We start from the raw sequence: 23,934 nt of genomic DNA on the forward strand, positions 1-23,934 counted from the left end.
CACAGTTTCAGTTTTTTGCGGTCAGCTGCAATCAGGAAGCATATGATTCTCATGTAATTTCCCTACTCCATCTCATCATGCAGGCATTTTGTCATTGTGCTTTATCATGAGAAGAAGAAGGATTGTAGGGGTCAGTAAAATATTTTGAGAGCAAGAGACAGAGTCCCACTGATGTAACTGCTATTACAGTATATTGTGAGAGTTGTTCTATTCTATTATTAGTTATGGTTGTTAACCTCTTACTGTGCCTAATTCATCAACTAAACTCTATCAGAGGTACATATGTATAAGAGAAAGCATCGTGTTACATAGGGTTCTGTGCAACTGCTGTTCCAGGCGCCCACTGGGGGTCTTGAGGTCTATGCCCCTCAGATAAGAAGGACCACTGTAATCAGTTTATCTTGAAGGATGCCTCAAGAAGAGTTCTTCTGAGCAAAGTTAAAAGCTCTCTGAAGGTCCTACTGAGAATGGGTTAAGGGGCTGAAGTTAGACCTACTCTATTTTTTTCCCTCTTTGCTAAATTTACCATTGGCCATGCTCAATGGCACGGAGTCCTTGATCATTCAGTTGGCGGCTCATTTGGACCCCAGATTGCTTCTTGTTAGCATGGGGGTGTTGTGACCATCTCCACAGATGTTCCCTTGGCTCATCTTCTAACTAACTTAAAGCAACCTTCTCTTCAGACACACATCTAGGAAGGTTACTCGCTTTCATGACAAGATGCCAATCTTGCCTCCATATGGTTTAATTGTCTAACTGGGCCAGAAAATGCTTCTCGGAGATGGTGACATTTAAGCTGAATCTTTAAGGAAAGAGCAGAAGTTTGTCAAGCAAACCAGGGAAAGAGGGCAGTGAAGTGCCCCAGTCAAAGGAAGAAATTGGCATGAGACATTGAATTTTGAAAGTGCTTGGAACCTTTAAAAAGAGCAAGTGCTGGGGGTGGGGGTTACCTGGATGGCTCAGTAGGTTAAGCAACTGCCTCCGGCTGAGGTTTTGATCCCAGTGTTCTGAGATCAAGCCCCACATTGGACCCCTTGCTCAGCAGGGAGCCTGCTTCTCCCTCTCCCTCTGCCTGCTCCTCCACCTGCTTGTACTCTCTGTCAAATAAATAAAATCTTAAAGAATTAAAAAAATTTAAAAAATTAAGAAATAAAAAGAGCAAGTGGGGGTTCCTAGGTATCTGACTCTTGATTTTAGCTCAGGTCATGGTCTTAGGGCTATGGGATCAAACCCCACATCAGGCTCCACTCTGGGTGTGGAGCCTGCCTGGGGTTCTCTCTCTGCCCCTTCCCCACCGTCCTGAAAAAAAAAAAAAAAAAAAAAAAAAAAAAAAAAAAGAGCAAGTGATCTACTGTGGTTAAACCCCAAGAATGGTCTATTTAACCAGTTCAGGTTCAGCCTGTTTAGAAGTTCTTGAGCCCACCATCCCTAAGAGCCTCACTCTGCTTCTTTCCTTTGTTGCCTCTTATATCTCTCTCTTAGTCCCACAGAGAGAAAAAGAGAGGCAGAGATAGCGACACACACACACACACACACAGAGAGAGAGAGAGAGAGAGAGGAAAAGAAAGAGACTAAGAGGCTATGTATGCGGATCTGTAATGGCTGAGTGTTACTAGAGAGAAATGGCATGGTCTTCATGTGATTTCTAAAGGAAGGGAGCCACGCTCCATCAGAATTGTCCATAGACACGGACAAGAGTGAATGTAGAGAGACTTCTGCTTTATTTAAATTTTGGATGGCTCCCAAAGGTCACCTCGTCTCCTGACTCCTTACTCAAACATTAAGACACCCAGTGACTGGGTGTCTCAGGGGGGTTTGGCTCAGTGAAGTTGGTAAAAACAGCTGTGGCATGACTTGCTTAATCCTGAAATTCTCCCCTTCCCAAAAATCTCTCTCCCAGCCTGCCAGCAAATATAACATTTTTTTCATTTTTAAGGAAAGAGCAGAAGTTTGTCAAGCAAACCAGGGAAAGAGGGCAGTGAAGTGCCCCAGTCAAAGGAAGAAATTGGCATGAGACATTGAATTTTGAAAGTGCTTGGAACCTTTAAAGAGAGCAAGTGCTGGGGGTGGGGGTTACCTGGATGGCTCAGTAGGTTAAGCAACTGCCTCCGGCTGAGGTTTTGATCCCAGTGTTCCATTGCATTTGATCCATTTGATCCCAGTGCACCATTACCAGTGGTATAATTCTCCCCATTTCACTGCTGAGGTTTAGACCTAGAAAGGTAAGTGTTGCAAGCTTGTATATTACTTAAAGGTAGGATTAACTACTAATAACAAACATCTGAAAAACAGAAGCTTAAATGAGATAGAAGTCCAAAGGCAGGTAATTCGGGGCTGGCATGACCATTGCATCATCACCACAGACCAAGATTTTTTAGGCTCTCTGCTCCATCATCCCTGCTACGTAGCTCTCCTCTCTGTAGTGCAGTATGGCTGCTGGAGCTCTTGACCTCACACCTATGCCCTAAGGAGCAGGAAGAAACAGCAACTATTCCAATGAGGAAACCTACAGAAACTCCACACATTTTCACCTACCTATCATTGGCTAAAAATTAGTCATATGATCAAACAGTCTTTTAGATAATAATGTGTCCATCCAAAAATCAGGTTTTGTTATTTCTAGATACAGGGAGAGTGGAAATCCAGAAGACAACTAGCAACCTCTGCTGCCACTGGAAATAGACCAAACAGATACAGATCCGTTGAATTCCACATCTCATCTATTTGCCCTCACTCTACTACTCCGTACTTTGGAATGAAGGAATGGCCAAAGCCCAAAGGTGTGAGAATTCAGGACAGTTCAGAACAGTGTAGCAGTTCAGTGTAGCAGGCACATCGGGTTTGTGACTAGACGGTGTAATGACATTAGAAAGGTAGGAAGGTGTTATGAAGAAACTTGAATACCAAGAAACTTGGATACCCTATCCAGAAGCCAGTGGGAGTCATTGCAGGTTTTTGAGCAGGGGAGGAACCTCTGCTTCTCAACTCCTTGCTGAGATCATGAGGCTATGCTAGAGGCTCGTGTTCATGGGGGCCTGTCTCTAATATTTGGCTCATCTCTAGTATCACACTAGATGTTTAACCTCTTTGTGACTCATTTTCCTCATCTTTACAAAAGTTAATGTAAGTAAAGTGTGGAAAACAGTACCTGGCATAGGGTATGCTCTGTAAAATTGTCTTATTTATCTATTTATTTACTTATTTATTTATTTATTTTTTTAAAGATTTTATTTACTTATTTGACAGAGAGAAATCACAAGCAGATGGAGAGGCAGGCAGAGAGAGAGAGAGAGAGAGAGGGAAGCAGGATCCCTGCCGAGCAGAGAGCCCGATGCGGGACTCGATCCCACGACCCTGAGATCATGACCCGAGCCGAAAGCAGCGGCTTAACCCACTGAGCCACCCAGGCGCCCCAATTTATTTATTTATTTTTAATCCTGCTTTTGAATGCCATGAAGCCCAACAGCCGGTGAAACAGGAGGTGTTCCCTTGGGGATGTCAGGTTGGGGTTTCCTTGACAGACCCGTGTTTTGTATTTCATGAAAGCAACAGCAAAAGGGTACTGTGGGGTTAGTATCATCACCTTTTTTTAGGCGAGGGAAGAGCCGCTGGGAAGGGTGGCTGAGCTGGGTTAGACTCAGGGCCCGGACTTCTGATGCCAGAGATCTCATGATTCCCCCTCACCAGCATGTGGCGCTGTTGGCCATTACCGCCTCTGGTAACTCTTTCGTTGACGTCTAGGATACTAAGTGCCTTTCTTTTCTCTCCTCCGTATTTAACTAATTATTCTCCACAATCTTTACCGTCTCTTCTTCATCTAACTATCCTTCAGAGGCTGCCAAATCCCAGAAGCTTTTAAAGATGTATGTCTTAAATCCGTACTTGCCTCTTTTGAAAATTTTATTTCATTTCATTTTATTTTTTATTATGAAGACAATTTTAAATTTATTTAAACTTTTGCATTAAGATTTAATTTACATTAATTAAAAGTTAATCTGTGTAGTGTACAGTTCTTTTTTATTTTAGATTTTTAAAAATCAAACACAAAATTTTAAAAGGCAAATAGGGCTAACATGTTTGTAACTGGATAGAGCAGTCCCTTTCTCACATCAGCCTGCCCCAGTGCTGGTCCTGCCCCCAGGAGGCCGAACTGCTCCATACGGCTGTGCAGGTTGTGCAAAACTCAACTTTGGGGATACCATTTAAACACTCTGTGAGTTCTGAAATGCACAACCACCATATGTAGTAGCCTATGAAGTTGTAACTTGTCAATTCTTTTAGCCTTTTCTTTTTATATTTACCTTTATGAATTTAAGTAAGTTTGTACTGCTTTTTGATTCTCCAATATCAGTTATTATGTATTGATGTCCTCTATTAATGAATAATTACTTAGCTCTTTCAAACTCCTCCAACCACTCTATGTGACTTCTCCTCTTTTATCTTTTTATCTGTAGTTATATCACAATTTCAATCAGTATTCACTATCTACCTTATTAGAACCACATAAAAGTGTTTATTGCTGCATCAAGTAGTGTACTATTATAATGGCTCTTCCTTGTTCAACTTTGCTTTCTCAAGTGGTTAATAGTTGCCTTTTTTTTTCCATTTCCTTGTTCAACTTTAGTTTTTCACATCGTTAATAGCTTCTTTTTTTTTTTCCATTTTCTCAGCTTTTTTTTTTAAAGATTGTATTTATTTATTTGACAGAGAGAGATCACAAGTAGGCAGAGAGGCAGGCAGAGAGAGAGGAAGGGAAGCAGGCTCCCTGCTGAGCAGAGAGCCCGATGCGGGACTCGATCCCAGGACCCTGAGATCATGACCTGAGCCGAAGGCAGCGGCTTAACACACTGAGCCACCCAGGCGCCCCCATTTTCTCAGCACTTTATGTATTGATGACTGGCTTAATGTCCCCATTTCCTGCAACAACTTCTTTAATGCAGTTTGCTATCATTCTTATCACTCCACTTCTCTTCCCTGCACCCTCCTAAGAGTATTGTCTCCTGGAGTCTTAAGTCTTTCTGTTCTATGTTTACTGTCCAGGTCAGCTACACACCTCTTATTCTGAGACACCCCCCTTGACCAGTAACCTGGGATTCCCTTCACTTCTTTCCTTTCTTGGACCTCATGCTTCCTCTTTGTTTGATAGAGCATATTGTCTAGCAGCTTCTTTAGACATGCTACAGCAGAGTTAGGTTTGTTGAGATTTTTCTAATTCTAAAATATCTTTATTCTGTCATCACACATCATGACAGTTTAGCTGTATATTCCTAGAGTGAAAATAATTTTTCTTCATAGCACTGAATGTAGTTCTCCCCTCTCTTCTAGCTTCCAGGGTAGCTAGCTGCTAATGACTAAACATTTGTATGAAGCCTGTTTTTTTGTCTGGAACATTTTTCCATTAATTCTTTATCATTAGTGTACTGAAATTCCATGAGGATGTGTCTTGGTGCAACCTTTTTTAAAATTTTATTTTAAAGAACTTATTTATTTGACACAGAGAGAGAGAGACCATAAGTAGACAGAGAGGCAGGCAGAGAGGGAGTGGGAAGCAGGCTCCCCATCGAGCAGAGATCCCAATGCAGGACTCGATCCCATGAACCTGGGATCAGATCATGACCTGAGCTGAAGGCAGAGGCTTAACCTACTGAGCCACCCAGGGACCCAATGTGCAGCCTTTTAAAAGGTTTGTTTTGGGAGGAACACTTTTTAGACTTTTAATCTAGATTCCTTGGCACTGTGGTTTTCCAAAATCTCATAAAATTATTTCTTTGTTTTATCCATTTTCTTGGTTCCATATTTCTACAACCTATATTGGTTTGCTATCAGAGGCAAAATCTTCCAATTTCCTTACCTTTTCCATATTATTATTCATATCTTTGTGTTCTACTTTCAGTGGGAGTTCTCCAACTTAATCCTCCAATTCTTCTTTTGAATTTTTAATTTTAGTTATATTGCTAATTTGCAAGAGCTTTTTCTTATTCTCTTATTGTGCCTTTTTTATAGCATCCTTGTTTCTCTGAGGATGCTAATTATTGCTTTCTTTAAAATTAGTTTCCTTTTCCTGGTTTTGTTTTCTTTTCTTTCTGCTTTTTATGTTGTAGGCCTTTCTAAAAAATCTAGACCAATTTTCTTCTGTTCTTTTTTTTTTTTTTAAGATTTATTTATTTATTTGAAAGAGAGAGTGCAGGGGGAGGGGCAGAAGAAGAGGAAGAATCTCAAGCAGACTCCCCTCTGGGCACAGAGCCCAATGTGGGGCTCAGTCTCATGACCTTGAGATCATGACCTGAGCTGAAGTCAAGAGTCAGATGCTTAACAGACTAAGTCACTCACTCACTCCCCTTCAGTTCATTTTTAAGACTAAAATGATTGGAAGACTGGAATTCTTCTGTGATTGGGTGAGTTTGATGACTACTGGAGTTCAAGCTATGGACTGGATGTTTTTTCTTGGGGAGATATACGTGTGTGTGTGTGTGTGTGTGTGTGTGTGTGTGTGTGTCCCTAACTCCTCTGGCAGGGGCCATTGAGATTCTCCAGTGAAGGTCAATCCACTTTCCTCTCATGAGGGTGTGGCAGCTGGTATTCTGGGGTAGGGAAAGGTGACTCAGGGCCTCAGTATTCAATGTGCAACCTTTCATGTATTTCTTATCTTTTCAGTTGGCCACCTCCCCCAAACCCTCTCGCCAAGCTTGATATCTCTGAACTCAGAGGCCTTCTGGTTCAATAGCTCTCAAGCATAAATCTCTTCTCTCCCACCAGGGTGAGAGAGGGGTAGTCATCTGGCTGGGCAGGGTTGGATCCTAGAGCTCTAACTGATCCTTTTACAGACATTCAACATATTCCCCTACTCAATTATAACACACATCTACCTTCCTTGCACTTAGCACCTCTGGGATTTTCATCTCTCCTGGGTTCTTCAGAGTCAATAGGGTGGCTTCTGACTAATATAGCCATCCAAAGACACTTAAGTCTATTTGTTTTAAGCTTTCTCTGCTCTGTTAAATCAATTCCCAACATCCCACATAGTTTTTGTCTTATTTATATATTGTGGCTTGGGATTATGTATGTTTTCCTAGTTATACCAGTGATGGAATGCTTATTTTATTCTAGTCCTTCTTAGTGCTTCAGTGACTTTTTTTTTTAATAAAATAAACAGAAATGTCCATTTGAAACCAGAAGATCCTGCCCTTTCCTGTTGCAGGTTATGTGGTGTCAGCTCCTGGGTCTCTGACACCCGAAAATTGAGAGCTCCTTCACGGCCCAACAGCTGAACCTAGGGCCCATCCCCATGCCACAAAATGAATATATTGAGTTACACCATAAATATTAGGGATATTATTTGGATTACCATGAAAAAAAGGTAAAGAAAGAAGGTCAGAGAAGCTCACGAATGTTCAAGGAAGAGGAAAAAGATGATCAAAAAGCTAAGCTCTCCCATCAACATCACCATGCTGAGAAAACACAAATGAAAAAGATTATCAAGATACATGAAGAGAGAAACCCCAAACAAAAGAATGATGAAAAGACTCCACAAGGAGCAGTACCTGCGTATCTGCTGGGGAGATAGGGGCAGTCTGTGCTAAGTGTTTTCCAATATGATCAACAAACATGAAAAGAGATAGTGGGAAATGGGAGTACGTCTGCCAAGAGCTCATGCCCAGGGAGAAACACAGGTGTTCCAAGTTATTTGAACAGGAAAGAGAAAGAAGAAAGCGTGGAAGAGGATGGTTACTAATTGAGCTTTATTGGAATTGAAATTAAATTAAAACCACCTAATTAAATTAAAATTTAATTAAATTAAAACTTAATTAAAAATTTAAATTAAAAAATTTTAAAAATCACCTAATTACAATTAAAAACCCCACCTAAATACAAATGATTCATTAGGCCAATGGACTTACCCTTCAAAAAGGCCCACAAGACCTCCTAAACTGCAAGCCATCATTTCCCCGCCCATATTTCAGGGAGAATCCCTCATTCGCACTATGTGCAGCTTTGGTGTTACTACTAAAGGTCCAGCCATCGAGGTGAATGTGAGTAAGTTGGGTGTCGTGACAGGAGGCAAGTTTACTTGGGGAAAGCATGCCAGGTCACCAGCCATCCTGAAATTGATGGATGCCTAAATGCAGTCTTACTTGTGTGAAACTGATGTCAAAGCAGTAACTTCTTATGATTGTTCACCGATCAGGGACACTGCCATGACTGTCATGCTTCTGAATACTACCAAGCAGTTTTATGTGCATGTCAGCCGTCGTAGAGAGAGCTATTTATTCTACTGTTAAAAAAATAAATAAATAACAACAACAAAAACATTAAAATAGACAAATCTTACAAAAACCGAAAAACCAGGAGATCCTCCTCCGTCCTTGCCCCTTCCGCTTCCACTGCTTAATTCACAACCTCATTGATTCTCACCTGTGCCTTTTAAATATCCTCTAGCTGCTCTCCTGGTCTCCAGTCTCCTTCCCCTCTAATTCATCCTTCACAGATACTCTGATCTGATCGCATCCCTCCCAACTGAAAAACGTTCTGTGGCTACTCACAACAAACAGAACTGTGTCCTTCCCAGTTTGGTTTCAACCATCCTTTCCAGTCTTTCATCTACCCCTAGACTCATAAGCTCTGTGTTCCAAAAAGCATTTTTTTAAAGTTTACCATATGCTGGGTCCGTACTAGGCGTTTGTAGATACAAAGATGAAAATACAGTTCATGCGTTCAGAGACCTCAGAGTCACAAACAGGTGAAGGCTGTTTCCCATCCCCATATCTGTTTAAAATTCTGGCCATTCAAAGTCAACGTTAAACAAGCTTCCTTTATCTTCATTTTGGAATTAATCTCTTCCACCCCCAGGCCCCCCTGAAGCATTTTCCCTATACTGTTATTAGAACACTGAACCCAGATTGCCTTAAATATGCCTGTAGATGTGTCTAACCCCCCTCACCTGACGTAGGACTCCTTTACAGTAGGGACAACAGAGATCTCCGTTACATCACCAAAGTGTTTTGAATAAAGTAGGAACTCAATAAAAATGCATTGAAAACATCAAGTTTTCCTGGCACTGAATTCAAGGGAAAAAATGTTCAGTTGGCGTTTGTATAAGGGACACTGAACCGCTTTATTTATTCTTTTGATATTCCGACATTTATTAACCTGCTGTGGACCAGGCCCTGTGCCATACACTGTGGGGACAGAGATGAAAAAGGCACAGTTGTGTCCTGAAGTGGTTCACAGTCCAGTGAGGAGAAAACAGTGCAAACAATGGCAGAAGCCTGAGACAGGGGCTATCACAGAGGCGGAGCAGGGCAGGAAGCACTGAGAGCCCTGCCTGGGAAGGGGGGCAGGCATCAGAAAGGAGGTGATATCCAGCCAAGATGTGAAGGCTGGAGAGCAGTTCCCTGGAGAGAAAAGGAATAAAGAGGAAATCCTAACGGATGTTATTTTCACTTTGGGCTATAGTGAAGGGTTGGGGCGGATACCATATAGTTCCTATTCAAACAGATTCATCCTTTGAATATTCGAATGCTTGTGAAGGACCTACTGTGGGCCAGCTCCCATGCTAGGCAGATATTTTTAATGTAAATTATCTAAAAAGTGGTTTAAAAAAGGAGCAGCACATTTTAGTTCAGGATTTTATAAAGAACTACAATAATGTCATCCAGAGAAGTGTTCTGATGTTTTCTTAATTCAAAGAAAAAGCTTAGAAGAGTGCATGGACATAATGTATCCATTGCGTTTCCCTCAAATATCTGCTGTCCCCCGCAAGCGTTTGGCAGGAGCTGCATTGCCATCAATTCCTGGTTGAATTCTCTGATGAGGGTCGGAAATGCCATTATTCTGAGTTGTTGATTAAAGAGGGATTCACATGCTGTATGAACCAGATGTGCAGGAGGCGGGGCCGACAGCTTGTGCTGAATTAGGAGCCTGATTTGTATTCTTTCTCAGAGGCAGAGGCAGAGGCAGAAAACTTCTCACAGGGGCTGAGGGAGGAAGTGTGTGTGTCTAATACTGACTTCATACCCAACATCATGCAAGACACATTATCTTCTTAAATTTTCCCTCTAATCCTTTTGAGATAGATGGGTTATGGAGATGTCTAGTGACGCAGGAAGTATTTGTTTTCTTTTATCTGGTATTACTGTGATTATTTATTTTACAATTTTAGCAGGGGACCTGTCAGCCAGTTCTGGGTATAAGTAGACACAGTCACATTGGGACATACCTTTCCGTCTATGGAATAATTACTTGAGTCCTCTCTCTTGCTTGTATAAATGTGAGGACAAGTAGGCACTCCATGCCACAGGGAAGGTTATATAACAGCCCCAGTTTTGGGACTGACTCTGTTTTTCTCCTCTTAATCTCTCCGAATCTGTGGCGCTTGTAGGTAGAAAGGGTCTGTGACCATCCAGGAAGGTAAGGGATAGAGACCCTTCTTTTTGAGGTTCAACATTATTAGAACCTCCTTGAGTGACTGCTCCGCTAGCTTAAATGTTAGCTTCACAACAGCAGGATTCACCTCTGTGTCCACAGGACCTACGTGGTGGCTAGCTCTAGTAGGTGCTCAATAAATACTGTTATCTCTCAATTCTTTATCCCATACCCTTGCTCCTAAGTTTTCCAGACTAATTTTTTTTTGAAAGAGAGGTAGAGGGAAGGGCAGAAGGAGAGAGAGAGAATCTTAAGTAGGTTCCATGCCCAGTGCAAAACTTGACACAGCGCTCCATCACATGACCTTGAGATCATGACCTGAGCCCAAATCAAGAGAGTTGCTTAACTGAATGGGTCACCCAGCCATCCCCAGACTAAACTTTTACTCTTCCTGTTTTATTAATCCTGTTCACTCATATTCCTGAAATCATTAACCAAAATTTTCAGCAGGCTTTTACAATTACTTTATACATAGACACTCTATTAAAAACAACAAAGTTCATGTCCTCAAATCGAAGAGAATGTTTGTCTTGTTATAACCAGATTCTCTAACATTATGCCAAGCTATTTCAATAAATAATCCAAAAAGAGATGGTGGGTAATAAAAGGGTATGTTAGGCAATTCCTACTTCCGATTTTAGTAGTAATTTTTCTTCCTGGAATCTATGATAAATTTGTTGTTTTGAGATGGCAATTTGTCTATTAAAAAGATTTATACCCAAGTCTTCAAATGACTTCAGCTGAATTCCATTCAAAGTGTTTTAAAATGACTTTGCTATCAGTATTTTGATGTTTTTAGAAGTCTTTATAAAACCACAAGATGACGGAATTAAAGAAATTTGATTTTAGCCTGTCAATAATCTGTTATGATTTGAGAGGAAATCAATACCTTTTCAATTCAATTCAGCAAACACGTAATGAAAATCAACTGTGTGCCAGGCCTAATGACATAAAAAAAAAAATACAAAAATATAAAACAAAGTCCCTGCCTCTAAATTTATAGTGTAGTAGGGAGAGACAGACTAAGGCCCTGGTTCCTGTACCAGGGATGGAACCAGATTTAGGAGCTGCTCTTCTACAGGTTGGAGGTAATGTCTACCCACTCTAACAGGAGAGAAGGCAGAGCACACATTTACAAATATATATTGTTTCTATCTTTTTAAAATATAGTTTCTGTTCTGAACTGATGAGAATTTCGTTCCATCTCAACTTCTTTATTCACTTAATTCCTCTATTACTATTATGTGCAAGATCAGATTCAGAGCAATAATATTTACATTTAGAATAAGCTTAAAGAAGAAATGCTGACCTTCAGTCTTGCCTAGAATATCTATCTGAAGAATTGAGATGAACAATGAAGGGCAGACAATTAAACAGCCAATTACACGGTTTCCTTGATTAAAGATATAAAGGAAATTTCTTCCAATTTATTCTATACACTATCATAAATATTTTTATATTGCTATAATAAAAGGTCTTACCTGGGGGAGAAAGTGCTCTTAGGTCTATTTTCATCTTTTGGTCAGGGAGTTGTCTTTGGAAAAGAGACCAAGGAAGAGCAACCTTCATACCAGATATTCTAGAAATCACTACTATTCTGACAGGCACCCCTCCTATACTGTTGTGTCAATCAAGAGATGTCTGAAAAAATATCAAATTCGGGAAGGTTTTCACATTTTCCTTGACACTTCTATTTTTTAAATATGTTCCAGGGCACTATGCTAAGCACATTCCCTACAGTATCCTAGTTCATCTCATAATAATGCTATAAATGTTTTACTGTCTTTCCTTATTAAAATGGAAAAAAAATAATAAATGGAGTCACAAAGCCACCGGAGTGTGAGGCCCATGTGGGCAGATGTCATTTGTTTGTTTTATTCTTTGCTTTGTCCCCAGTGCCTACAACAGAGCTTAGAATTACACAGCTACTCATATATACTTGTTAAATGAATGAAAGGATGGATGACTAAATGGTAAAGAATTTTCTCAAGGTCACATAGATAGTAAAGGGTCGACTCGGGATTTCAGGTCTGTTCTTTGATTGCAAATCCTCTGTTTCTATTTCTTGTACCTTATTGCACCTACATGGCTTGAAACTGCTTTTTCAATCCAGACAGATGAAAGATCAGAGTATCCAGTATTTCCAGAGGCACCAATTGGCAGGCTGACCCAGTTAGTCTGGCCAAGAAGCTAGATTTAGGGAGTGGAGGGAGCAGTCCCTGTTTTGAGGGGACCCAGAAGCAGGGATAGTGATGGCTAATTCACTCTTCGATTCCATCAAAGTTGGAGTTTTTGAAGATATGTTGTAAATGTTAAAGAATATCCTATATGTCATGGGCTTGGTCTGTATTTGAGACATAGTAAGCACTAAATACATTGCTGCAGGAACTAACAAGGTGACTATAAATGTTGTAGAACATCCTAGGTGCTTCTACAATTTTGAAACCAAGTGATGGTTGAGCTTCAAATGGTAAAACCAATACCTGACATGGTTATCTGACTCACATGATAAACAATCATTTGAAAGACTGAATGTCTTTGCCTTCCTATTTTAATAGAACAAGGATATTGGGAAATGTATTTTGAAAATTCTCTTCTAAGCACTTTACAAATCCAAGCTCACCCCTTGGAAAAAACCTTTGAGATATAGAGATTATCATCACAGATGATTCCCTAGATTTGATTTCAGTCTATCTGGAGTTGGTTAATCTACGATTTGAGAGGTAATGGAAACAGAAATGTTAAGTAACTTGCCAAGATCCCACAGCTGGTTGGTGCAGAGGTAGGATGGAAACCCAGACAGTCTGGCTTCCAGCCTGTGCTCTTAACCAGTATGCTCCAGCCAAAATAGGAGTGTGCTCAGGCCTCATTCCTACACTGCCTGGGTCTCTCTCTAGCTTTAGGGTAGAGACAACTAGACAACAGAGCATAGATTTGTAATGCTCCTAATGGAGCCGAGGTGGGCTCATGGGCTCACCTTAAGCCTTTTTGCACATCTGGAGTAACAATACCTGTACTACGTATTACTCAGAGTAGTTAAGAGCGGTATAGGACACCAATATATACAGAAGTCTATAGTAAATTTTATTTATTTTTATTTATTTATTTCAAATATAATCAACAGAGTATCATATCAGTTTCAGGTATGCAATATATTCAGGAATGCTATATATTTCTCAGTCCTCATCAAGATGAGTGCTTTATCTGTTTTACCCAAACCCCACCCACGTCCCCTTTGGCAATCATCCATTTGTTCTCTGTCTTTAAGAGGCTGTCTTTTTGTCTGTCTCTTTTTCTGTTTGTTTCGTTTCTTAAATTCCACATATAAATGAAATCGTGTGGTGTTTGTCTTTCTCTGACTTAATTATTTCACTTAGCATGATACCTTCTAGATCCATCCATGTTGTTGCAAATAGCAAGATTTCATTCTTTTTTATGACTGAGTAATATTCCAGTGTGTGTGTGTGTGTGTCTACTTTATATATACATATTGACTTTAAAGTGCCATGAACAAGTTGAAAACTCTTTTCCATTATCCTCCTCTAAAATTTTTCTCTTAGTGGTTTTAGATGACTCAGCCTGAGTATAAACTCTTTAAGGGCAGTATCTGAATTCCTGTTTCTTTTTCAGTCTCTCTCAGGGGCAAGCACAGGTTTCTGCACTCCCAGGAAATCCCCGTAAGTGTTCATCAGCTATCCCTCATATGGCTTTTTTGGAAGTATACCTGGAGCCTCTGCAGGGTTTTTTTAGGTTTTTATTATTATTATTTTTTATTATTATTAACATATAATATATTATTTGTTTTGGGGATACAGGTCTGTGAATCATCAGTCTTACACAATTTACAGCACTCACCATAGCACATACCCTCCCCAGTATCCATCACGCAGCCACCTCATCCCTCTCATCCCTCTCCACTCTAACAACCCTCAGTTTGTTTCCTGAGATTAAGAGTCTCTTACGGTTTGTCTCCCCATCTGGTTTCATCTTGTTTCATTTTTTCTCTATTCCCCTATGATCCTCTGCCTTGTTTTTCAAATTCCACATATGAGTGAGATCAGATGATAATTGCCTTTCTCTGATTGACTCATTTCACTTAGCATAATACCTTCTAGTTCCATCCAGGTCATTGCAAATGGCAAGATTTCTATTTTTGATGGCTGCAAGATAGATAGATAGATAGATAGATAGATAGATAGATAGATAGATAGATAGATATATCTCACATCTTCTTTATCTATTCATCCGTCGATGGACATCTAGGTTCTTTCCATAGTTTGGCTATTATGGACATTGCTGCTATAAACATTTGGGTGCATGTGCCCCTTTGGATCACTACATTTGTATCTTTTGAGATGAATATCCACTAGCGCAACTGCTGGGTCATAGGGTAGTTCTATTTTCAACTTTCTGAGGATCCTCCATACTGTTTTCCAGAGTGGCTGTACGAGCTTGCATTCCCACCAACAGTGCAGGAGGATTTCTTTCTCCACATCCTCACCAACATCTGCTGCTTCCTGGCTTGTTAATTTTAGCCATTCTGACTGGTGTGAGGTGGTATCTCACTGGTTTTTATTTGTATTTCCCTGATTCTGAGTGATGTTGAGCACTTTTTCATGTGTCTTCTGGCCATTTGGATGTCTTCTTTGCAGAAATGTCTGTTCATGTCTTCTGCCCATTTCCCAATTGGATTCTTTGTTCTTTGGGTGTTAAGTTTGATAAGCTCTTAATAGATTTTGGATACTAGCCCTTTATCTGATAGGACATTTGCAAATATCTTCTCCCATTCTGTCATTTGTCTTTGGTTTTGTTGACCGTTTTCTTTGCTGTGCAAAAGCTTTTTATTTTGATAAAGTCCCAACAGTTCATTTTCGCCTTTGTTTCCCTTGCCTTTGGCAATGTGTCTAGGAAGAAGTTACTGCGGCTGAGGTCGAAGAGGTTGCTGTCTGTGTTCTCAAGGATTTTGATGGATTCCTGTCTCACATTGATGTCTTTCATCCATTTTGAGTCTATCTTTCTGTGTGGTGTAAGGAGGAGCCTCAGGAGTTTTGATTAATGTCCCTCCCACCTGTCTGATTTGATTATATTTAAATGAAACCCCAAGGCTATACTGTCTAATAAGGTGAGAAAGAATTAGTTGCTGTCCATCAACTTCCTAGAAGCATGTTCATGCTACAGGTTCTGGATATTATCTTAGTTCCTTGCTGAGGCCTTTAGAGTTTATTTTTTTGGAAGATAAATGCCTAATTAAAACAAACAAATCAATACAAAAACCAACCAGTCACTTCACTAAAGTGCGGTCAACTTTTGCACATAGCATCTTTCCTTTCCTTATTGAAATGGTGACAAAGTCTATTTAGGATCATAGGCAACCATATCTTATTACAAGCACTCCTCCATCATCCTGCTGACATCTTCCAATTCCTTGAAAAACATATAAGTAGCTCCCAATATCAAAACCTCAAAATAAATGAAACAAAAGTTGAGAGAAGTAAAGGAAGAAATAGATAAATCCACAATCCTAGTTGGATATTTTAAAGCTCATCACACAGTAATTGATAGAATCAATTAGACAAAAAAGTAAAGATAAAAGAGGTTTGATCACTATCAACTGGACCTAACTGACATTTACAGAATGCTATCCCATATTCAAAAGCCACATAATATACATCATTTTGAAATCCCCATGGAACGTTTATTAATATAGACCATTTTTATTGAAAATAAATTTCAAAGGATCAAAATTATACATGATATGTTCTTTATCCATGGCTAAATTTAGTTTAATCATGGATAATCTAGAAAATTTCCAAATATTTAGAAATTAAGCAATAATAACCATGGGCCAATGAAGCATTCATGAGGCAAATAAGAAAATATTTCTAACTGAATGACAATAATTTCACAACATATCAAAAGCTGTGGGATGTGATCAAAGCTGTGCATATAGAGAAATTCATTGTTTTAAATCCTTTATTAGAAAAAGAAGAAAGTCCTAAAAATCAGTGATCGAAACTTACTTCCCTCTTAATAAGCTGGAGAAAGAAGAACAAATGAAATCCAAAATAAGTAGAAGAAAATAAATAATAAAAATAAGAACAGAAATTATTTTTTTAAATGGACAAACAGCAAATAAAATTAACAGAATCAAATATTTGAAGAGATTAACAAAATTGATAAAAATCCACATACACTGATTGTGAAGGTTATAAAATGTGGCTGAAATCTTATACCCTCCCATCAAGAGCTGCAATCTGTATTCTTTTTTTAATGCCCAAATTCCGAGACCCCCCAAAGACAACCACCAGAGTCCAGAGTCAAAGCCAAACAGCAAAGGTCATTTATTACTAGTTCGAACCCAGAACTCCGCGCACTCATTGCCGGTGACGCTAAGAGGTCCTGAGCTTGGGATCACAACACCTTTTATACACTATTTTTGGGGAGGCAGGGACTTAGCATACATCATAGTATCTTGTAACAAATCGCCACGTACCGCGGGAAAATCAAAAAGCAAGTCTATACTATGACTGGCGCGCTACAGAGCGGGAAAAGGCTGGGAACAGATTATTGGTTAGGTCAAAGGGCTGTCATTCTTCAAACTGCTTAGTTGGCGCCACTAGGGTATGTGTCACTTCAGGATTGGCCGGGGTCTCCCTGTCAAGCTGCGGGGCACCAGATGGTTATTATCTCTTGCACCCAGAGCTGGGTGGGGGGTCCAGGAGCAGTCATCTGTCACGTCCAGTTCTGGGTGGGGGTTTCTCTGGCGCCTGATGGCTGTTATCTCTCGACCCAGAGCCGGGTGGGGGGTCTGGGAGCGGCCATTCTGTCAGGTTCAATTCTGGGCGGGGGATGTGTGGTTACAGAGTGTCCATAGAAAGTCTGCTGGTATTTTTCCATCTCCTCATGGGTTAGCAAGTGAAGGTACAGAAGCAGAAATAGCAGTAATGGTCATAATTTTATTTCCTAAGCATCTCATTTTCCCTTTATCTGAGTTGGCCTTGGTGACTTTGCTTGTAACCAGTAGAAGTTGATAGAAGTAGCACGGCTTTACTTCCAAGGTACATCAAAAAAATGTCAAGCAACTTCCACCTGATTTTCTTGGGGTCATTGCTCTGAAGGAAGGTTGCTATGCTGGAGGGACCACATGGAGGCACTTCATTAACAGTCCCTCTGCCTGCCTGTGAGGAAGCCATCTTGGACATCCAGCCCAGTGGAATCTTAGTGACTGAAGCCCAGTTGATGACTCAACTCAACTGCCTTGAAGACTCCAAACAAGAACTATTCAGTTAAGCTCTTCTCAGATTTCTGACCCATAAAATCATCAGTAAATTGAGTTGGTGTTTTTAAACTGTTAATGCAGGGACAAGTTATTGTGCAGCAATAGTAACCCACATATTGATTAAGAAGCAAAAAGAGAAAATATAAATTTCCAATATTGGGAATGAAGGAGAGGACAACACTAAAGATATTACACACATTAAAAGAAATATATAGCAACATAATGGAAAACTCCATGCCAATATATTTGTCAATTTAGATTAAGTGACTACATTTCTTGAATGACACAAATTACCAAAACTGATATGAAACAGAAAATTTAAAGCCATACACCTCTATGATAATGAAATGAAATTCAAGTCTTCCCATAAAGGAAATTCCAGTCCCAGACAGTTCAACAATAAATTCAATCAAATATTTAAGGGAGAAATAAAACTAATATTTACAAAAATTCAAAAAATATAGACGCTAAATAGGTACACTTTCTAACTCACCTTAAGAGGTTAGCACAATCTTGATATCAAAAATAAAGATATTATTGGGCTGCCTGGGTGTCTCAGTGGGTTAAGCCTCTGCCTTCAGCTCAGGTCATGATCTCAGGGTCCTGGGATCGAGTCCTGCATTGGGCTCTCTGCTGGGCAGGGAGCTTTCTTCCTCCTCTCTCTCTCTCTCTCTCTCTGCTTGCCCCTCTGCCTACTTGTAATCTCTCTCTGTCAAATGAATAAAATCTTTTTAAAAAATTAAAAAATAAAGATATTATTAAAATAAAAAACTTCAGACCATTAGACCTTCATCAACTTAGATCCAAATATTACTTTTTTCACTTTATTTTTTAGATGCAAATATTATTAACAAAATGTTAGCACATATCTAAAAATTGATGAAAAGATCATACTAAGTGAGTTTACCCCAGAAACACAAAGTTGGTTCAATATTGAAATATAAATTAAGTTCAATATATAAAAACCAATTGATACAATAGCTATTCATATATCAGCTGATATAGATATCATTCACAACAGTATCAAAAAGATAAACTATCTAGGAAAAGTCTAATGAAAAATGTGCAAGACGCATTCACTGAAAATTACAGAACATAGTCAAGAGAAGCTGAGAAATAAATGAGTGGAGATATATGCCATATCCATGATTGCAGGACTCAATGTTAACATAGACTTTCTTTCCAAATTAATCGATACATGCAATGAAATGTCAATCAAAATGTCACAGACTTTATTTTTTTCCAATTTTTTCCCCAGACTTTTTAAAAGAAATGTGTTGGCTGATTCTAAGAGTTTTGTGGAAATATGAAGGATCTAGAATGGTTAAAACAATCTTTAAATAGAAGAGAAAAACTGGAAGACTTAGGCTACTTGATTTCAAGAACTACAGTAAAAATGTAGTAAGCAAGTTGTGTGGTGGCTGAAATAAGGATAGACAAATAGACCCAAAGGAACAGAATGTAGAGTCCAAAAATGGTTTGAAACAAATGAGTCAACTGACTTTTGACCAAAGCCCAGAGTTGATTCTGTGGGGAAGAATATTCTTTTCAGCAAGCAGTACTGAATCAATGATGTCTACATGGACTAAAACAAACCTGAACCTCTGTTTCACACTTTACACAAACATAATTTGGGATGGGTCATAGACCTAAATACAAAATATAGAACCATAAAACTTTAAGAAGAAAGCGCAGGAAAATACCTTGAGAAAGGCATAGATTACTGTGGACCCAAAAAGCATGAGGAGCATAAGAAAAAAATAATATTTCATAAATGTTAAAAAAATCAATGTACTTCATAAGTATTTTTATTTATATTTAATTAGCCAAGGTGTCGTACCTCATTAGTTTGTGATATAATAAATATTAAAATTTCTGCTCATCAAAAATCACTACTAAGAAAATGAATAGGCAGCCTAGAGACTGGGAAAAAATACCTGAAATCCATGCATGTAAAAAGGACTTATATCCAAAATATGTAAAAAATTCTTAGAAATCAAGAGTAGAAGATAATAATTTTTTAAACAAGCAACAGATTTGAACAGACCCTTCACAGAAGAAGATATATAAGTGTCCAATAAGCACATAAAAATGTGCTCAACATCGTGAGTCATCAGAGAAATATAAATTAAACACAGTGAGATACCATTTCACGTCTACTAGAATGGCTAAAAATCATAAAGACTGCTAACATCAACTCAAGAGGTGAAGACATGAAACAGCTAGAATTGTCATGCATTGCTCATGAAGAGAAGCTAAAATGTTACAATCCCTTTGGATAACTGGCTGTCCTTATAAAAATTTTTTAAGGATTGTATTTATTTATCTGACAGAAATCACAAGTAGGCAAAGAGGCAGGCAGAGAGAGAGAGAGAGCAGGAAGCAGGCTCCCCAATAAGCAGAAAGCCCAATGCGGAGCTCTATCCCAGGACCCTGGGATCATGACCTGAGTGGAAGGCAGAGGCTTAACCCACTGAGCCACCCAGGCACCCCCTGTCCTTATAAATTTAAACGTAAACCTACCTGTTACCCAAATGTTATACTCCTAGATATTTATCCCCAAGAAACAAAAATACAAAAAATGCCCACGTTTTCTACAAGAATGTTCAGAGCAGTCTTACTTATAAGAGCCAAATTATAAGCAGCCATAATGTAACAGGGGAATGGATAAGCCAACTGAATTAGCTTCATCTAGTGGACTACTATTTAACAGTAAAAAGGAATGTACTACTGGCATACGCAGCAGCATGGGCAGCTCTCCAGACCATGCCAGTGAAAGGAGTGAAGCACAAAAGAATACATACTTCCTGATTATGCTCTATGATTTCATTCATGAAGTTCAAGAACAGGCACAAGGCATCTGTGGGTATGATGATCAGAAACTGCCTCTGGTGGGTGGGGAGATAGGGGATTGACTGGAAAGGACATGTGGAAACTCTCTGGAGTAATATATCTGGTTTAGTAAATAGGGAGGTGTCAGAACTCATCATACTTGAGGTCTGGGCCTTGTGTTAGATGCAAATGGTACCTCAACCGAAGATACGCATCCGTGTGCAGGCACACCAGAGCGCGCGTGTCCCTGCGCGTGCATAGGCACGCACGCACGCATTTTGTATCCCAGAGGGATTCCCTAGCCGTGGAGCTGAGGGAGAGGATTCAATCTGACACTCCAGCCAAATGAAAGCAGGAGAATTCATTGTAAAACAGAACCAGAATGCCCTGATCCCACTCCCCCACCGCCCTCACTCCTGGCTCACGGGTTTCTTGCTGGGGTGGGTGAGTGGGCAGGTCTGGGGACAGACACCACACGAGATCTGACAGGGCAGGGCCAGCAGAGCTGTCAGCTCTCCTCCAGGGTCTATTAAGGCTCTTCTCATTGTCGAGGCCAGGTGCACTGCATTGGTCTGGGCTCCCACACTGATGTTTTCCTCTTCTCTGTCACCTCCCGCAGTAATCCTGGAGCTAAAGAAAAGCTTTTCTCCTTTTCTCCCATCACCTCATCACAGTGCTTTTCTAGTTAATTTCATGAGAAAATTCATTCCGTTTCACCATAGCTTGACAGACAAAATATCTTTTTAAATGTCCTCCGCATCTATTCTTCCCTGTTTCTCATTTCATGTTCACAAATGTTTTTTTAAGACCATTCTATGCCTGTGCTTCTCAAATTGAAATGCATATGAGTCACTTATGGATCTTATTAAAATTCCAATTCTGAGTCAGTAGATCTAGGTGGGGCCCAAGACTCTACAATGGGGGGGAGGGTTATTTTTTTTTTTTTACTTCTTAGTTTTTGTTTAAATTCCATTTAATTAATATATAGTGTATTATTGGTTTCAGGGGTAGAATTTAATAATTCATCAGTTGCATATGATACCCAGTGCTCATTCCAGCAAGTGCCCTCCTTGATGCCCATCACCCAGTTAACCCATTCCTCCACCCACCTCCTCTCCAGCATATGATTTCACTCATACGTGGAATTTAAGAGAATCTGCATTTTTAAGAAAGTTCAGGTGGTGCAGATGTGTTGATCTGAGGATCCCACTTTAAGTAGAAGGCTGTCTGTATGTAATATGCTAGCAGTGCAATGGATCCTGTTCTCTCCTGTTTGCAAGGAGGGTAAGTTAATGCAGAGTGTGGTGTCAGAGAAAGATGAGGAGGAAAAAAGCGATTCTGATTCTCTTTAGCTCTCATTTCCTGCATCTCAAAGCCTGCCCTTCATGCTTCTTGCTACATGTAACAAATGGCTCTGTTTTCCTAAGAGCTATACACACCCGCCCCCAGTGACAGCTGTCTTCTTCTAAAGATGTATCAGAGAAGGAGGGGTGGCAGGTTACTCATAGTCATGATTTTCTCTGTCCCACATTGCAGATGGAAAAACTGAGGCACGAAAAGGCGAGTTGTCTGAACTATAAACTACTACAACATAAAAGCACTACCACTCACAACTAAGACCAGACAACATCAGACCTAGGTATGTTAGCCAGGATTTTCTTAGTGGCTTATGTATCAAAATGGAAACAGCCCCTTCCTAGATTCCTAGATTCCTAGATTACATCCGAGATAAATCCAGCATTCTAGGAATGCTCTGGATGGCACGGCAAGTCATATCTTTCCACCTCATATCTTCCAGTCTCTGCCCAATACTTTAACTGTTTTCGTTCAAAAACGTTCACTAAACACCTACAAGTCCAGGCTTTGCATAATTATTAAAAATAACAAGAAGAACAAGCTCCTTCCTTATCCTGAAGGGGAGACAGACACACAAATTTTAAAAATGCGATAGAGAAACAGAATAGTTATCAAGCAGCTACCACCTGCCAGAGACGATGCAGCTTTTTCAAGTGGCCTCAATAGAGGTGGGTACAGGGTGCTTAATTCTGCCAGGGGAAATAGAGAGACTAGAGCAGTTTCATTTGCACTCAGCCTTGAGAAGAGAGTGGGAGTTCATAGGCAGAGAAGGCATGGAAGGACATTCTGGGCAGGGGGAGGACAGCAGAAGCACGGGTGAGAGGGATGCGGTGTGCTCAGGCCTCCGGGTGCTCCTGGGTACCAGGAGTGTAAACTGCTTGGGGAACAGGAGCAGTCCTTTTGTGTGCAGTCTTTGCGGTGTCTTCACATGTGTTATCTTCATCGATCTGGGCAGTCTGCGTCTCCGTCCCTAGCCAGAGCACTAATTACCTGTCAGCTGGAATGAGGGAAGCTTAGGGGGCACCTAGGCAGGGCTAGAGAGAATGTTAATCAAAGCCATTCGGAGAAAGTGATTAAAATTTCCAATGTGTTCTACAAGCCTCAGCTTCTCTGGAATATTCAATGCAATTATTATCTTATTCTTTGGGAGCGAGCGGCTCTCCAGAGAGGCTTCCTGAGCAGCTCTGACATTTCCGAAACAGAGCCCGCACTCCGGGCTGGCTGAGATGGCCTGACAGCTCCTCTGCACCTCCAGCCCAGAACTGGCCGAGCCTGGCAGCACCCTTTTTTTCAGACCTGAGGCTCCCCCTGCACCTCCAATGTGCCTCAGAGCTGACTCACACCCACGCAGGCCTCTGGTATGCCTCAGGAATGCAGAATTCTCAGGAACACCTGTTTAAATACAATGGTTCTTTGTGGATTTCATTCCCCCAGAGGGCTTGTTAAGGGTACAGGTGGTCTCTTCCTGACCTGGAGATTTAGATTGGGAGACTCTGAAGCCGACCTGAAAATCTTACCTTTTAAAAGCAAATGTTCCTGATGAGCAGGATAGAAACCCAAGTTTGAGAATATTGGTGTGAGGGTTTGGAAATCTTTGTAAGGAGAGCCTCCAGACTCCCTCTGCCCACATAATGGGTTTCCCCTCACGCAGACCTGGGCTCAGTCTCTGATGGGAGAAAGAATAATAATAATGTTCTAAATAGTAATAATGTTCTAAACATTATCAAGTTCCCAGCCCACAACAGGCCTCAAAAGTGGAAGAGAGAATGATCTTTGTTATTCTTCCTGAAGCTTTACTTCCGGGCAGAACTCCAGAGTCTAGGCTGTGACCCACTCTAGTTCCATCACTTTTGTGACATACTAAGTGACACGGATGATACCTAGAGCCTCTGCCCCACCCCTTGCCCATTCTGAGAATGCTATAGCCACAAGAGGATGGTCTGAGTCTTTCTGTAAGACACAACGCCTCCAAGGGCTGTCCTCGGCTCACCTACAGCAGTCTCTGTGCATCTCCTGCTTGCGCCAAGGAATCCTTGAAAGCCATT

General features: G+C 40.3%; 1 protein-coding gene and 1 pseudogene across 1 annotated transcript in view; one reads left to right on the top strand and one right to left on the bottom strand.

Annotated features, from left to right (window-relative positions):
* Nucleotides 1-23,655, bottom strand: part of LOC116567433 — a 38,122-nt gene extending 14,467 nt beyond the window's left edge. Inside the window, exon 1 of the mRNA XM_032302485.1 lies at nt 23,407-23,655. Within this exon, the coding sequence (XP_032158376.1) occupies nt 23,407-23,519 (113 nt within the window). The 5' untranslated portion in view covers nt 23,520-23,655. The remainder of the gene's footprint in view (nt 1-23,406) is intronic.
* LOC116567456 lies at nt 7,286-8,140 on the top strand (annotated as a pseudogene).
* Nucleotides 23,656-23,934: the final 279 nt, after the last annotated feature.

Source organism: Mustela erminea, chromosome 10, assembly GCF_009829155.1.
Source record: "Mustela erminea isolate mMusErm1 chromosome 10, mMusErm1.Pri, whole genome shotgun sequence".
NCBI classification, from domain to species: domain Eukaryota; kingdom Metazoa; phylum Chordata; class Mammalia; order Carnivora; family Mustelidae; genus Mustela; species Mustela erminea.